General features: G+C 29.4%; 1 protein-coding gene across 1 annotated transcript; it reads right to left on the minus strand.

Annotated features, from left to right (window-relative positions):
• Positions 1 to 1658: 1658 nt before the first annotated feature.
• Positions 1659 to 5689, minus strand: LOC130803274 (gibberellin-regulated protein 14-like). The gene is made up of 3 exons (XM_057667477.1): positions 5531 to 5689; positions 2361 to 2838; positions 1659 to 2105 (listed from the first exon to the last, which is right to left on the minus strand). Exons 1-3 carry the CDS (start codon positions 5588 to 5590, stop codon positions 1921 to 1923), a joined length of 723 nt encoding a protein of 240 aa, XP_057523460.1. The 5' UTR covers positions 5591 to 5689; the 3' UTR covers positions 1659 to 1920.
• Positions 5690 to 15952: the final 10263 nt, after the last annotated feature.

A 15952-nucleotide genomic window follows, 5' to 3' on the forward strand; every position in this document is an offset into this window, starting at 1 on the left:
ACCTCTTGCAAATCGCCGTTCCCGATAACGCTTCCAATCTAAGTATTACAGGTGATTTCCACCTCCTCGTTTCATCACTGAAACAACATATAACATAATGAAAATAAAAAAAGATATTAGTTATGATGACGGCTTAATATGGGCTAGCAAAATTCTAATTGATTTTGAAAAAAAAAAAGTTTAGATGTAATTTAAAAATTTATAAATTTCTCAGTAAAACGGTCTCATACAAGACTTGCTGATTAATTATTACAAAATAACTGTATTACTTACCACATCATAACAAACAAAAAGTAAAGGATTTGCTAATAGGATCTCATTAGTCATTATCAATCCATAAAAACCTCTTACGAAACAATCTCATAATATTCAAGAATATGAATATTTATGTTTGTTAGTTAGCATTTGTTTTATACTCTTTAACTATTCTTATTAAGATTTTATGTTATATTTCATCTGTCCAATTATATTCAACACGCTTTAAAAATCAATTTGAGAGTTTTTTGACATGTATGTCAAACACAAAAGGACTATTATCATATTAGTCATTATTGTTTTAAAGTATTGAAGGGTTGTTATTGCTATATATTTGAAGGGAAAAATAGTTCATATTTAGGAGGTGTTTGGTATATCAAAAATTAGGTAGAAAACGGATTCAAAAAACATAATCCATTTGTTTACTCAAAAAGGTAACAATATCCGTTAAATAGAGATAACCACTGCCGTTACTTTGTTACCAACCCTCTACCACCAGTAACATTAAATAGAGAAAATGTTAGGAAAAAAAAAAAAAAGAAGCTAATTGAATTGATTTATGGTGGTGGATTGCAGTGGCTTATGTGGGTTTAGGAAAATATGGTATTAAGAAAATGATAGGGATGATGCATTTTAGCATTTGTCACATATATATATATATATATATATATATATATTCCCTTACATCTCTTTGTACCAAATAATAATTAACAATTAAGACTTCGCAATACCTTTACACCTCATAACATATTTTATTTCCATTACATTTCCACTTCTTATACCAAACACCCCTTACATGTAATATTTTAAAATGAACCCAAAATTTATATTTTGCCGGGCCGTAAAAAGTCTAAATTTGAAAATCAAAGCATGATATAGTTCACATTTACTTGTAATATTTTTTTTATAGTAAAAGCACCTACAATATATGTAATCAACAAACTAAACAAACACGCTTTTTAATTCACTAAAAATATGGGATATTTACTTTTGACATTATTCACATATTACTCTTAATTTATATTTTATTCTTAATCTATAAATTAAAATAGAGTCAAGTGAGATTTTGTTTGATTCATCTCGATGCAAAGATTATTAATCCATTTTTTTATAATATTTAGTTATATATAGTATGAGATTATTAAGCATTGAATAAGTCATTAGATAGCGTGAAAAAACAAATATCTCATATTTAGTGAATCAAAAAAGTATTACCTCCATTTTGAATACTTACAACTGATATCGAAAAAACAAATATCTCATATTTAGTGAATCAAAAAAGTATTACCTCCATTTTGAATACTTACAACTGATATCGAGAAAAAATATCATTATCAATTGATAATATAATGAGACGGGGCAGAGTGTAATCATAACATTTTAGTTGACTACATAGACTCACATGGAGAAGAGATCTACATTGAATATTTCATGTCCATGATAATTTAAAACAACACAAACCGACATACAAAAACCTTAGACAATATCACATACATTAATAAATAAGACAGTCCATTAAAGCATCGGTAAAATACTTACTAAATTATTTAAGTCACCCTGCAAGGCTTAATTACTAGTGTCTAGTATCTAATTACTTCCTAACCAAACTAGCTAGGACACTACAAATTAAACATAGTAGGACTTGGAGGAGGTTAAGAAGCTAAGTTAAGGGCATTTAGGCCTTCCTCCATGGGTAGTCATATCTGTGTAACACCTTCCACATACTTCTTTGTTTCCATAAGTTCCTGGTGGTACACACTTGCATCTTAAACAACATGTTGAGCATGCCCTTACGCATACTCGCTTCCTCGAGTGCAACGAACATCTTTTCTCGCATAGTGGCACGCATTCTGCGTATCATCAATCGAGTTAATAGTCCAACAAGTTAATTCCATTAAACATGATTAGAAAAAATAAGGGAGATTTGTTAATTAAGTTGATGTTGGACTTATTATGAATGTCAGCATATAATCGGAGAAACATACACGAGGTGCACACACTTCATATGGCAATTGGAGGAAGGGCTCTAATGACTTATAAAGTGTGCGTGCCATTTATAATTCATTGATGTGGGACAAATAATCCCAAAAAGATCAGAAGTGTACCTTCTTTCTTGACGGGTGGAAGATGGCCATAGTAAGGTGTAGATGCCTTTGGTGGGTATGGAGCAACAACTGGAGCTTTTGGCGGGTATGGGACGACAACAGGTGCCTTGGGTGGGAATGGAGCAACTGTAGGTGTCTTAGGTGGGTATGGGGATACTACAGGTGTCTTAGGCGGGTAAGGAGTCACTCTAGGTGTCTTAGGTGGGAATGGGGCTACGACAGGCACCTTAGGTAGGTAAGGAGCAACTACGGGTGTCTTAGGAGGGTATGGGGCTACTACAGGTGCCTTAGGTGGGTAAGGAGACACCACAGGCGCCTTAGGCCGGTAAGGAGCAACTACTGGTAGGGGCGGAGATGGTGCCTTTGGAGGCGAGGCATAGGACTTTACAAGAGGAGATGGCGGTGGAATCGAAGGCTTCGAGGCAGCTGGTGTCGGTGGGGTATAGCTCTGAGGAGCTGGTGGTGTAAGATCAGCAACCTACAAGTTAGAAGCGTGGAGTAAGCTTTAGAGTGATCGAACTTGCAAATATCAATGAATAAACAGATTTAGGAATGTAATAAAAAAAATTACAATTAGACTCTAACTAATCTATCTATTTATTTATCTATATGTATATCAACACATGTAAACTTTTTTCAATTTGACATCACCACATTAATTCTTGAAAAGTAGTTTTTTCAATTTGACATTATCACATTAATTTATACAATTCAATCTCTCTCTTAATTTAGTATCAATCATCTATATTTTTTTTAAAAATAATTACATTTTCTTTATAATGCTAATTCAAAGGAACTGATTGGTATTCATTCCATTCCCACCAAACAAACACCCCTAACGATCCATATGGTTGTTTGTACTAATAGGGGTAATGTGGATAATGTAATTTGTAATGTAAATTTTCATTTAATTTATTATATCATTACTATGGTAATAAAATTTTGATCACATAAAGCTTTCATTTATAATTTTTCACCTAATACCACATTTATAAATGATAATATATAAGAATGAATTTTGTGAAAAAATAAAATAATTAAAAGAGTGCAAGCATAACCATTAAATTTATCAATAAATTTTCTTATTAAAATTACACTAATTCATCGTTATTTCTAGATTTAATAAAGATTACCAATGGGGCGTAAAAGAAGAAAAAAAAAAAATACTCCATCTAAACGCAGTATTGGAGAAAGACTTAATTAAATGAGTACGGTGATTCTAGTCATACACTTTCTACTTTCATCTCCAACGCATCAAGTTTAGCTTAGCTCACGCATTCAGGCCACTACTTTTTGAAGCCACATAAATTATAACTTTACATGTGTTTTATTAAGAAAAGAATAAATTTTAACTTGTACTACATCTTTTTTTACGGTTGAAGTATTTGTGAGATCTTGTTTTATTATTACGATGAATAAAATTTTATTATTTCTACATATTTTTCATAATTTTTTAATATTTTACGTGTAAGAAGCAGATGAAAACACTAATAAATAAGAAAGAAGTAACTAGTTTGAAACAATAACACAAAGTTTTAAGTTAATAGTTAAAGGATTAAAATATATTAATATTCTACGTGATGTTTCCTCACATGAGAGTTCAATGTAAATGTAAAAAACATATTTTTTTTCTTCTATATGTTGCTAAATATTCCACTAGATAAAATAAAAAAATCGTAATCAATTTTTATGTCAAATTCACTTTTAATAACATATTAAGAAACCTTTAACTCCAACAATATTTTAAACTCTATTATACTAACATTGGACAGGGTGCGTTATGCTATTACCTGAAGTACACCTCAATATTTTCCTTTGTCACTCCTTAATATCTGTCATAATCTCACTATTTTCATTTTTATTTAGGTTGCCATCCACCCTTCCATTTATTTTCGTATATAATGGTAAATGGTAGACAATATCACAATATTACAATTCCGACAGAGGTGTTTAAAATAGAACCGACGATTTAATATTTACTCAATTTTATAATAGAATTCAACTTGATCCGACTTCAAAATAAAATTAAAATTATATAAAAATTAATGCGAACACAAGATCTGATTTTGAACAGACTTGAAACACTTAATCCGAAATCGAACCAATAACCAAAATGAACACCTCTCACTCTTACTCATGGACTCATGGTCTTCTCAGATCCTAGAACGAAAAATAAAAAAATCCCTAAACACTTAAAATATAATAAATAATATAATAGTCTTTTTATTTTGTATTTTTGATATTTTAATAATTTTATAAAAACTCTTAGAACTCATACTGATCTTACTCCTTACGTTGTGATTTGCATTGAGAATTGACATATTTTCTTTCTTTTAAGATCAAAAAAATAAGCGTTATTCCTTAATCTTGCTAGTTATCAGTTTATTACTACTTCACTTGTTAAGTAATTAAGGGTTTATAAATACTTCAGAGAATGAAGATAATCAAGAAATTAAATGGGCATCAAAATTAATTGCAAAGTTGTAGTAATTCCTTTTTCTCAATGTCATAAAAAAAAACTTAATAATCATCACTGTAAAGTTATGTAATCATCGTCGAAAATACTCTAACTAATACTTAGGAGTAGTGTATGTTTGAATTTGATAGTCGGTATTAAATGGTAAAAATAGTACTGAAAATTTAGTTTAATCTTAGTAGGAAAATCTAAGAGCTATGATTATGTTTGTTATACTTTAATTATATCATTTGCTCAAATATTCATTTCAATAAATTATACTATTAAGAATTGAAAGATTTGTCATTTTAATTTATTTTTTTAAATTTTATTTATTTTATTATTATTTTTTTTATGATGATTTACAAATCTAGAAATTATTAGGGTAGTAAATGATAATAAAAATTTGCGAGAAAAGACTTTTAATGAGTAAAATTACATTACCCTGAAAATGCTATAATATATCTCATTAAAATTTACAATTAATTTTAATTATGACCATTACCATCACTATTTTTTAGTACCAATAAGAAAAGAGACCATAAATATAATCATTATATAAGCACACAAATAGATAAAAAGTAAAATAATTTAAGATAATTATTTCTTTACAAAACTAAAAGGACAAAAGTAATAATAAGACAAAATAAATGGTGGTATTAATACAAACACAAGAAATTAGAGAGAGAGAGAGAGAGAAGAGAAAAGGACGTACAGCGGTGGCAACCACAGGCACAAGTAGAGAAATTATTAAGATAATGTAGAAAGAATCCATACTTTGATCATAAATTAAGAAGAAAAGAATGAACACCCAAAGTAACTAAAAAGGTTACTTCAGGAATGTGATGGATCATTGAATATACAAAACTCAAGAGAGCGTATATATATATATATAGAAAACATGGGGAGCTTCATAAATCAACATTTCATCCCATATTTATTGATGACACTAAATTGCTAGCTGTAGTTTTTGTCAACGGAATCGTCTTCAAAAATTTGTGCAAAATTTTTATTTTGCCATAGAAAATATATTTATTTTATTAATAAACTTAACATATTTTTTTATAACTTTTTTATATGCGTGAGAAAAAAAAGCTCATGTACGATCGATTATCTCGCACACCTCCAAAACCCCATGTTTGTCGGACATTTTATTGGAAAATTTGTTCTATATAATTCAATTTATTATCCATACTTTGCTAATAATCACACCTTTTGAAAAATTTTAAATAATTCAACATTTGTATAACTTTTATTGTGAATGGACCTTTTTTTTGCAAAGAACCGATTACAACCGGTAAATCTCTTTTCCTTTTAATTTATTCAAACACCTTTTATTTTTCTAATTAAAAAATCTTTTTAATCTTCATTAAAGTCTCCATCTACCTCTTCCTCTTCATTTTAGACACGAATAAAAATTCTCACCAGCCTGAAAAACCTTTTTTCGCTCTTTGCACCTATGCTTCGAAGTCATGCTCATATTTCACATAATTTCTGGAAATTGAACCAATATTTCGAGAAAAAAAATGAACTAGAGTTCATACCTTTTAAAATCATTATAATTTTCACTTAATTAAAGATAATGTGAAAGTTTTTTTTTCTTCCTCCAAAATTTTAGGGTTGCATATGGTGTTACTCCATTGAAGCAAGTTTTATAGAAGTAATAGGATGCCTTATTGAATGTAAATGCTAGTAGTATCTTAGAATAGACGGTTTGTTTTCTCGATGGTCCATTCGCAACAAAATAAAGGCAAAGATTGGATAATTTAAAAATTTTCAAAAGATAAGATAATTCACAGATAATAGGCAATATGTTAAATTATTCAAGACAATTTTTCCATACTCTATATCCTTTAATTTAAAATTATTGAGAAGTGTTTTTAAGAAATATAAAACACTTCTATCTGGTAATAAATAAAATGAAAAATTAAATTATGTATATAAAATTAAAAAAGAGCTTCAATGTATGGATGAAATTAAAGAAAATGGTGGGTTTATTGTTAAAAATAAAAATAATGCAAAATAACAGGACAATCCTAATTGAAACAAATAATGTTAAATGATACTTCAAAGAAAAAAAATAATGTTAAATGACAGGAACAAAGGTATTGCGAACACTTTGCTGTGGTCCCCTTACATATTATAATCTGCTTTTATTTTCAGCTAGGCTAAGCGAAAGACTAAAATTGAATTTAAGAATTTATTTAAGGAAAAACTGTAATTAATGAAATTGAGATAAAATTCAATTCTCATCGCCATAATCATAGTTCGCTATCCCACACAAATCGGGATTTGAGAAGAGAAGAAGGTCGCAAACAGACTATACTCATACCCCATTTAAGAAAAGGGCAAAGAAAAAAGTACGCACTAAAATAATTTCCTAAATAGATGGATCCTATAAAAAAGAAAGGTGTCTAACATATAATTCGTCTGAAAAGGTCCCTACAAGGATGCAACATATATACTCTTTAACCTAGGAGTATTTCATTTTCAGTAGTCAAATAAAATTCATCTTATATTCTATATCGAATATTTCAAAACATCTTTCAAATATATGAGTAATAAAATTCATAGGCTTTTACTCTTCTAATTCTATAAATTTGCAATTAATAGAACTCACGTGACAAGTAGAAGTGCTAACTAACTACTATTTTCATAAAAAAATGCTAAATTAATTAATTAGTTGAATGAACATAAAGAAAGGTGTAACAAATCCAAAAGAATAAAAAATAATGATTATAACTCAGATTTTTTGAATTAACTCCTTATTTATTAATAGGATTTTAGGTCCACATTATCGCTTAAACAAATTAGTTGTTAGAGATTCTACCCCTTGTCACCAAGTACTTCTTATATAGTTGGTAAAGATTCTAGATTTTATTTCCTAGTAACTTAAAGATCAATACTCTTTTTTCTTATGATTTTTTTTCACTTTTTGTCCCAAAGTTATAGTAGCATTTGTAATTTTGATAGTTATCTGTAATCTTGTTTAATTCATCATAATATGTACTTTATTAATATTAATTTTCTATTACTTTTAGTTACACATAAAAATATAAACATTAAAGATTAAAGTTATACATTAGCAAACATAAAAAGTAAAAAAAAATAGCTAAATTATGAGAAGTATCACTTATTTTGCCATAATTTTTATAAGTCATAATTAAAATTATTGTTGGGAGTCTAAGACCCTAATATTATTTGAGCCTCCTAATAAAGTCAAAGAAAGTTGATAATTTGGTCAAGCCCAAGTCAAAGATAGTCTATCAAATACTAAACCCTAGTTTTCAATCATATATTAGTGAACTTCATTGGTTATTAGTTTGTAAAATAAAAAAATCAGTCAATTTTGATATCAGTATATATAAATACATCTAAATACACACAAACGGCCTAATGAAATAAGTTTCTTCAAAATTCTTTTTAACAACTTTTATTTTCATATTCATATTTAACATTCATCAGACTTAAGCATTAGAAGGACTTTCAAGGTGTTGCCTCCGATTTAGTAACATTTATTCGTTTTGTAACACTTGATGATCTTATCTTACGTTCAACCACATGAACAATTTTACTTAGACATACACTAAATAAAACTTTTCATCCCCTAAAACAAATCATAACTAAGTATCACCAATTATGTTAAATTTAAAATTATAACAATAAAAATATTGCCCCTTTTCAATTTATCTAGATAGTTCTTCCATTTACTTGGTTGGATGTGTGTTTCTCAAGCCTATACGAACCATACATTAATAAAGAAAACAAATTCCGGTGACAGGTTTTTTTTAGAGATCATCTTTAATTGGGCTGGTTTAAAATGAAAATATTAAGTATGTTTTTCAGTAGCCGTTAAAAATATTGTAAATAGACATTTAGAATATAGTAAATATTTAAGTGCTTACTAAGTGGGCATTAAGTAGGCTAGTAGGTTAAGTTTCTCGGTAGACATTAAAAATATTGTAAGTAGACATTTTAAACACTTTATCGATAGACATTAAATATATTATAGGTAAATATTAAGAATAATAAAAATATGTATTAAAAATAAAATAAATAAATATTAAAATTTAATAGATAGGAACTTAGAGACGTTATCTCAATATATCGGCTGAAGAAAGAATACTGAAAGGAGTATTTAAATTAGGACAAGGAGTATATGGACAAGACACAAAGACAAATGTAAGTCCTCGGAAGCTACAACCCACTTGCCTTAGATCCAAATGCGTTCTTCCCCATGTCCATCTATTCTTCTCAGAAATTGTGTTGTCCATCAAATTTTAATACTACATTTACTTCTAAACTTGTAACCTGTCTCAATTTCCAGAAAATCATCCCTAATTTACACGTTTAACTGACGTTTTATTTGTATTTTTAATTTATCTATATATTTTTTATTTTTTTATCACGTTATTGAATTTAAGTTAAAGACATAAGTAATCGTGGCTAGATTGTTACTACGGGAAAATTATAGTTGTGGCGGTAAATTCTGTGGCTAATTATATTCTTTTGCCACAAGTATATCCCGTGGCTCTGTCACCACATGCACAACACGTGGCTACAAATCATTTATATAATTAGACTCGTAAACAGAAAAATTCAACTAGTAGTATGTATTTAATGTTAATAATCAGTAACATTCCTTCCACACAAATACCTTGGATATGATTTGAACTCAAGACCTCTATGTTGGTATACCAACACTCCCACCACCAATCCATCAGTTATTTAGTGATAATCTAAGTAATGTTAGTATAATTATAACTAGACCTAGGAAAACGGTCGGTCAAACGGATTACGGTTCGGATCAATTTCGGTCGGGTCATTCTCAGGTCAGATCATTTTCGGGTCGGGTTACTCCCGGTTCTGAGTCGATCGGTCTGACCCAATGGGTTATGACTTATAAAATTTGAAAATTGATTTTTCTAATTTTTATTATTTAAGAAACTTTTTTTTTAATAAAAAAAGTTATTTCTCATTCCTCTGACATTAATCCACATATCAATTGACACAATATTAAAGTTTTATGTGATTGAATTCAAGTTATAAAAAATCAATAATTGCTACGCTCGTGTTCTAAACTTTAAATTTCTTTCTATAGTTGGATTTGTGAGATATGTGTCACATTAGAGAAATCAGTTGTACGATTTTCAAAAAATAGTTGGTACGTCAAATTCATTTAAGTGTAAGGAAAATAGGGGAATTAATACTTATTTTGAAAGACTTGTAAGATACACGCTTCATAAAAGTTATTGTGTTTATTAAAGTTGTAACGTTAGATAAAAATGTCGTTAAATATCTTCTCATTTACTCATAAAAATATATCTTCACAATTTTCATGTTGGAAAAATATACAAATGACTAAGTCCATATTTCGATTTATAAGATACGCGTTTTATGATTTAGGGTAGCAATATTCCTTTTCTGAAAAGCTCATTCAAATGTGCAAAACGATCTTATAAATTATATCGATTTGCTTACTGAAATGTAGAAGAATTAAAAACTCATTTTACTAATTTAACAAGATATATATATATATATATATATATATATATATATATATATATATATATATATATATATATATATATATATATATATATATATATATATATATTCATTTAAGATGATTATAATGTCCTTTTTTTTAAAGAAAATTAATTACATTGGATAAAAAGATACTAAATGCGTATTTTTTTTAGATCTATTGATGGCGTTTTAGGGTTTAAGTGATATACTCAATATGTTGAGATACTTTGAAAACTAAAATTTTATTGGGAATGAATTCTAACATTGAGATTACTCTAAAAATTGATATTGGACTTGTCAAAACGGGTGGTCGGGTCGATTGCCGGTTGGATCATTCTTGGTAGTGTAATTATCGGGTCGGTCATTTTTCAGGTTAAGTCGCTTTCGAGTCGGTCGAGTTTGGGTTTTTTCGAGTATTATATTATTATTATTATTATTATTATTATTATTATTATTGTTGTTGTTGTTGTTGTTGTTGTTGTTGTTATCATTATTATTATTGGAAGAAATAAATTCTAATAAATACGCAAAACATGTACAAGTGACAAGCCCAGACATACACAACTCACTTCTAGATAGGCACACCTTCTCGGAAGGGTTTTCTATCCGCATTCTTCATGTGCATAAAAGACAATGTGTAAGTCTCAAAAGGAATCTAGGAAGTCATAGGAGTCTCCTAGGAAAAAAAGAAACCAAAACTATACAGCATGTATAGTCCTATACAACCTACTAGTATCTTTATTGTTTTCTTTGACACAGATAGTAGTGGAATGGGCCTTCACTTCGTACTTGATAGTCTTTAAAACACTTTCGATGAACTTGACTTTTGCTTGCCAAATCGCTTCATTGCGGTGCAAAAAACTTTTTTCTTGGTCGAGGACATTCTCCATTTTTTTCAGCTAAATTACTTAATGATGATATTTGGATATTAGACTCCAGCCATGCCAGTACCGCATTCAAACAAGATTTACTAAATCTGCATGCAAAAAAAAAAGGTCAATGATTCATTGGGGGTTACTCCCAACTAGAAAAGAAGGTCTTTGGTCTTGAGTTTATTAAGGAATGCGAGCCATAGGATGAATCGAGTCTTAGGGAGAGCATACCTTGATCAGACCAGTCTTGCCTAGTTTCCCTTTCTTAGGGGGGGGGGGGGGGGGGGTAGGGGTTGCAACTTCTTGTATACCTTGCTAACGGAGTATTTGCTTTGCTCCATTTAGTCCCACAACTTATCTTTAATATTACAAATCTTCTTGAATGCCCAGCTAGAAGTATCAGGTGGATCAAAAAATTTCAATCTACCTCCTTTCATATATACCTCATGAACCCACTTTACCCAAAGCGAGTCTTGCATAGTGCTAATATGCCAAGCAATTTTCCCAACTGCGCAATGTTCCAAACTTCGAGGTTTCGGATGCCAAGACCGCCTGTCTTCTTAGGAGCACAAACATTAGGCCATCCTACATTACCTGGAGAAGTGTTTTTGGCATCTCAATGCCATAGATATGCACGTCACATAGAGTTTATTTCATTTAGTACTTTTTTGGAGAGATTAAACATTTGACACCAATAGCTAGATATACTCATGAGCATTGCGTTCACCAATTGAAGTCTAGTTGCATACGTTAAGTACTTTGCTTGCCAATTTCTGATTTTCTCAGTCTTCTTGTCAACAACGACATCATACTCGGCAACTGTTATGTGCTTTAAGGAGAGGGGTACACCAAGGTACTTGACTGGGAGATTACCTAGAGGGAAAACTGGAGTTCTTCTGCCATGGACTTTTTTTGTTCATTGCTCAAGCCTTCTTGGAACATTGCCAGATTTATTACTGTTGGCTTGAAGGTCTGAAGCCTTAGAAAAAAGGTTTATGCTCTCCATCAAAACCTGGATAGATGTAGAGTCTCCTTTACTTATCAACATGAGGTTATCTGCGAAAATAAGGTGGTTAATGGTCAATTTCTTGCATCTTCGGTGAAAACTGAATCTGCTCAATCTGCTGGACGCTTTCAGGATTCTAGACAGGTATTCCATTCCAATAACAAAGATAAGGGGGACATTGGGTCACCTTATTGTATACCTCTTGTCGATCGAAACAGCTCTGAGGGTTGGCCAATCAGCATTATTGCAAATTTGGCTGTGGAGATGCATGTGTAGAAAATTCTAACAAACTTTTCTGGAAAGTTTAGAGAAAGCATCATGTCTTTGATAAAATCCCAGTCCATCATATCATACGCTTTTCGGAGGTCAATCTTTAGGAGGCAGCTGGCGGGGCAGTTTTTCCATTCAAAGTGTTTCACAATATCTTGACACAGGAGAATGTTGTGGAGAATGCTACGACCTGCAGCAAAAGCCCCCTGTGAGCTATTGATAATATCATTAAGCACTAGTTTCATCCTATTACAAAGCAGTTTAAAAATGCATTTGCAGATAACATGACAATATGGTATAGGTCTAAAGTCACCAGGATCATTGGGTCAAGCACTCTTTGAGATGAGAGTGATATTATTATTATTATTATTATTATTATTATTATTATTATTATTATTAACAAAATTATTAAAAGTAAGTTAAACAAAGTTAGAATTCGTTGAACAAAACTAGTTGAACAAAATTATTAAAAGTAAGTTAAACAAAGTTAGAATCCGTTGAACAAAATTAGTTGCAAAATTACGAAAAATAAATTTGGTCAACTAATATTCCTAAATGCACCAAAATTAGTCGTATATTAGAATAATATTACTCGTATATTGAATTGAATCCTTGTTTAAAGAATTTTTTTCTTATATTAAATTAAAAAACAAGGAAAAATAATTACTTAGCTTCTAATAAATGTAGAACTAATTAAGTTGGATGAAGATTTTGAATTTAAATCATTGATAAACTTTTTTTTTTTTTTAATTTTGTCTTAAAATATACTGCCTTCGTTTCTTTTCAAATGTCATGTTTGCTTTTTGACTAATATTCATCAGTCACTCTTAATTTGTAATTTATTTTTAACTTATGAATTAAAATAGGAAAATTTATCTAGAATAATCCAACCTTTTTATGATTTTCCTATAATAATCCCACCTATTGATTAACCATGAATAATCCCAACTTTAGAGGGTATTTGCCTAGAATAAATTTGAGTACCCCAATGACCTACTATAGTTCACCAAAACAGTAAACTAAAAATTAATTTAAAATTAGAGAAAAATTTAAAATTTACATAAAAATTCCGAATAATAAAAAAAATCATAAATTTTTTTCGCACATTTTACATTTTTTGGACATTTTATTTTCTTTTATCTTTTTTTTTAAAAAAATAAAACTTACTATAGCAAGTCATCCGATTACCGGGTTTATCTTAGGAAAATACCACTCAAAGTTAGGATTATTCATGGTTAATCAATAGTTGGGATTATTTTAGAAAAATCATGAATAGGTTAGATTATTTTAGGTATTTTTCCATCAACATATAGTCAAATGGGATCTTGTTTGATTCATCTCAACATATATAAGGTATATTAATATCTTTTTTTTGTAATTATTAATTATGCATACTTAGAGATATTAAAGATTGAATTAGTGCATTAGCAAACGTGCAAAAAGCAAATGGAACGTTTGAAAAGAAACGAAGGGAGTACTATTTCCGTGGCAAGATCAAAACTTGCGATGAATTTAAAATCATGTGTCATAATTTATAACACAATCCCACAATAGTTATTTACTCGTGACCTATGAGTTTTTATTTGCTACGATAAATATTACCCATGACATAATTGGTGGCACGATAAATATTTACCTGCGACATAATTTTTGGTACATGTTTTTGTTTGCCACCAAAAAAATTTCCCGTGACTTGATTTGTGGCGCAAGTGCTTGTTTGCCACGATATTAATTTACTCGTGGCACAAGTGTTTATTTGCCACGATATATATTTACCCGTGGCATAATTGTGGTACAAGTGTATCTTTGCTAGGATATATATTTACCTGTGGCAAGAATATTGGGTATGATTATGATATTGTTTTGAAACCTGTTTTTCCCGTGGCATAATCAAAACTTATCACAGATTTTGAATTTTCATGGCATAATTAGTGGCACAAGTGATGATTTATAGTAGTGAGAGTATTTTCTTTTTCGGCTTTTTTCTCACTTGTCTGAATTACTGATCAAATGTCTTTGGAATACATTTGAGGGAACAAAGACAGTATGTTATGTCCATTAGTTAAGCTTAGGAACCACCATGAGTACAAGATTTTAATGGATTTGCTTTAGTCTCTAACTTTACTTTTAATGCCTGAATCCCGCTTTAAAATTTGATTGCTTTGAGTTCTATTAAAAATAGTTTTCGATATAATAAATTCAAAAATAGTTCTAACCCGAAATTATTTTAAATTCATCTCAGCTTTAGATCTAAATCTTATCAATAGTTCAATTCTCAACAATTTTAGATTCATTTAAAAGTTATTTTAAATCTACCAATTTAAGACGCAAAATTGACCAATCATTAAACGTTGAAAAATAAAAATACTCCATCCCTTCCGGCACTAGCACATAGTTTGAATAACAATTCTAAAGTGAAAAGAGGGGCAAGGAAGGGGAACGATAGAATAAAACAGAAAGGAAAAGGGAGCGGTGGAAGGAAAAGGAAAAGATGAAAAATAAAAGAAAAATAACTCTTCTTTGTTTTAGGAGATCAAAAAGGAAGGGATTACTGAGTTTTTTCTCAAAATCCTTCTAATTTGGAGAGATCGAAATCTAAACCAAAATTATTCGTTTAATCTCTATATATCTCTTCTCGCTCATTTTGTTATCTAAACAAAAGATTTTTCATCGCTACAAATCACTTTCATTTCTTTCGCTCCATTTCCTTTCATCCAAATACACCATGTATTCACATATGCTTTTTATGCTCTATTTAACGCACTAATTTTATGTTTTTTTTTCTTATTTTGAAATAATCAACAATTCTATCTTTAATATCACTAATTATGCATTATTAAAAATAATTAAAATGTTAAATTGATAAATTTTCAATTGAACCAAATTAAATATGATCTCATTTGATTATGTTTTAACTTGTAAATTTAAATTTAATATAAATTGATAGATTGATTATGAAATAGTTTTAAAAAATTAATAAATGTACTAGTACAGTTGGTAAGACAAACTAACAAAAATTATTGCAAATTTAAAGCCGAATAATATATGCAATATCTATTTAAGTGAATTTATAAATATTCTAATTATTTTACTATATTTTTTATGATTGAGAAATCTTTTCCCATGATGTGTTATAAAAATAAATTATACCAATTATGTTGACAGGCTAAATATTACGTTTTTGCCGTCCATGTAGGACAAATAAATACACATACAATTGAAAACACATCGCTATGTCAAATGGTAATGGGTTGTAAGTAGCAATATATTACAAGATCTCACTATTTGACATGGATATATGTTGAAAAAAGAAAAATCATCTTTACTCTTAAAAATGTGTCCCTAACTAAATCATCTACATTATATTTGGTAAATAAATCCCGCTCACAATATTTATCATCAACATATGAAGAGGGATCAAAGATAACAATATTTATTAATTGTTACTTGTTTATTAGAG

This window comes from Amaranthus tricolor, chromosome 16 (assembly GCF_026212465.1).
Source record: "Amaranthus tricolor cultivar Red isolate AtriRed21 chromosome 16, ASM2621246v1, whole genome shotgun sequence".
NCBI classification, from domain to species: domain Eukaryota; kingdom Viridiplantae; phylum Streptophyta; class Magnoliopsida; order Caryophyllales; family Amaranthaceae; genus Amaranthus; species Amaranthus tricolor.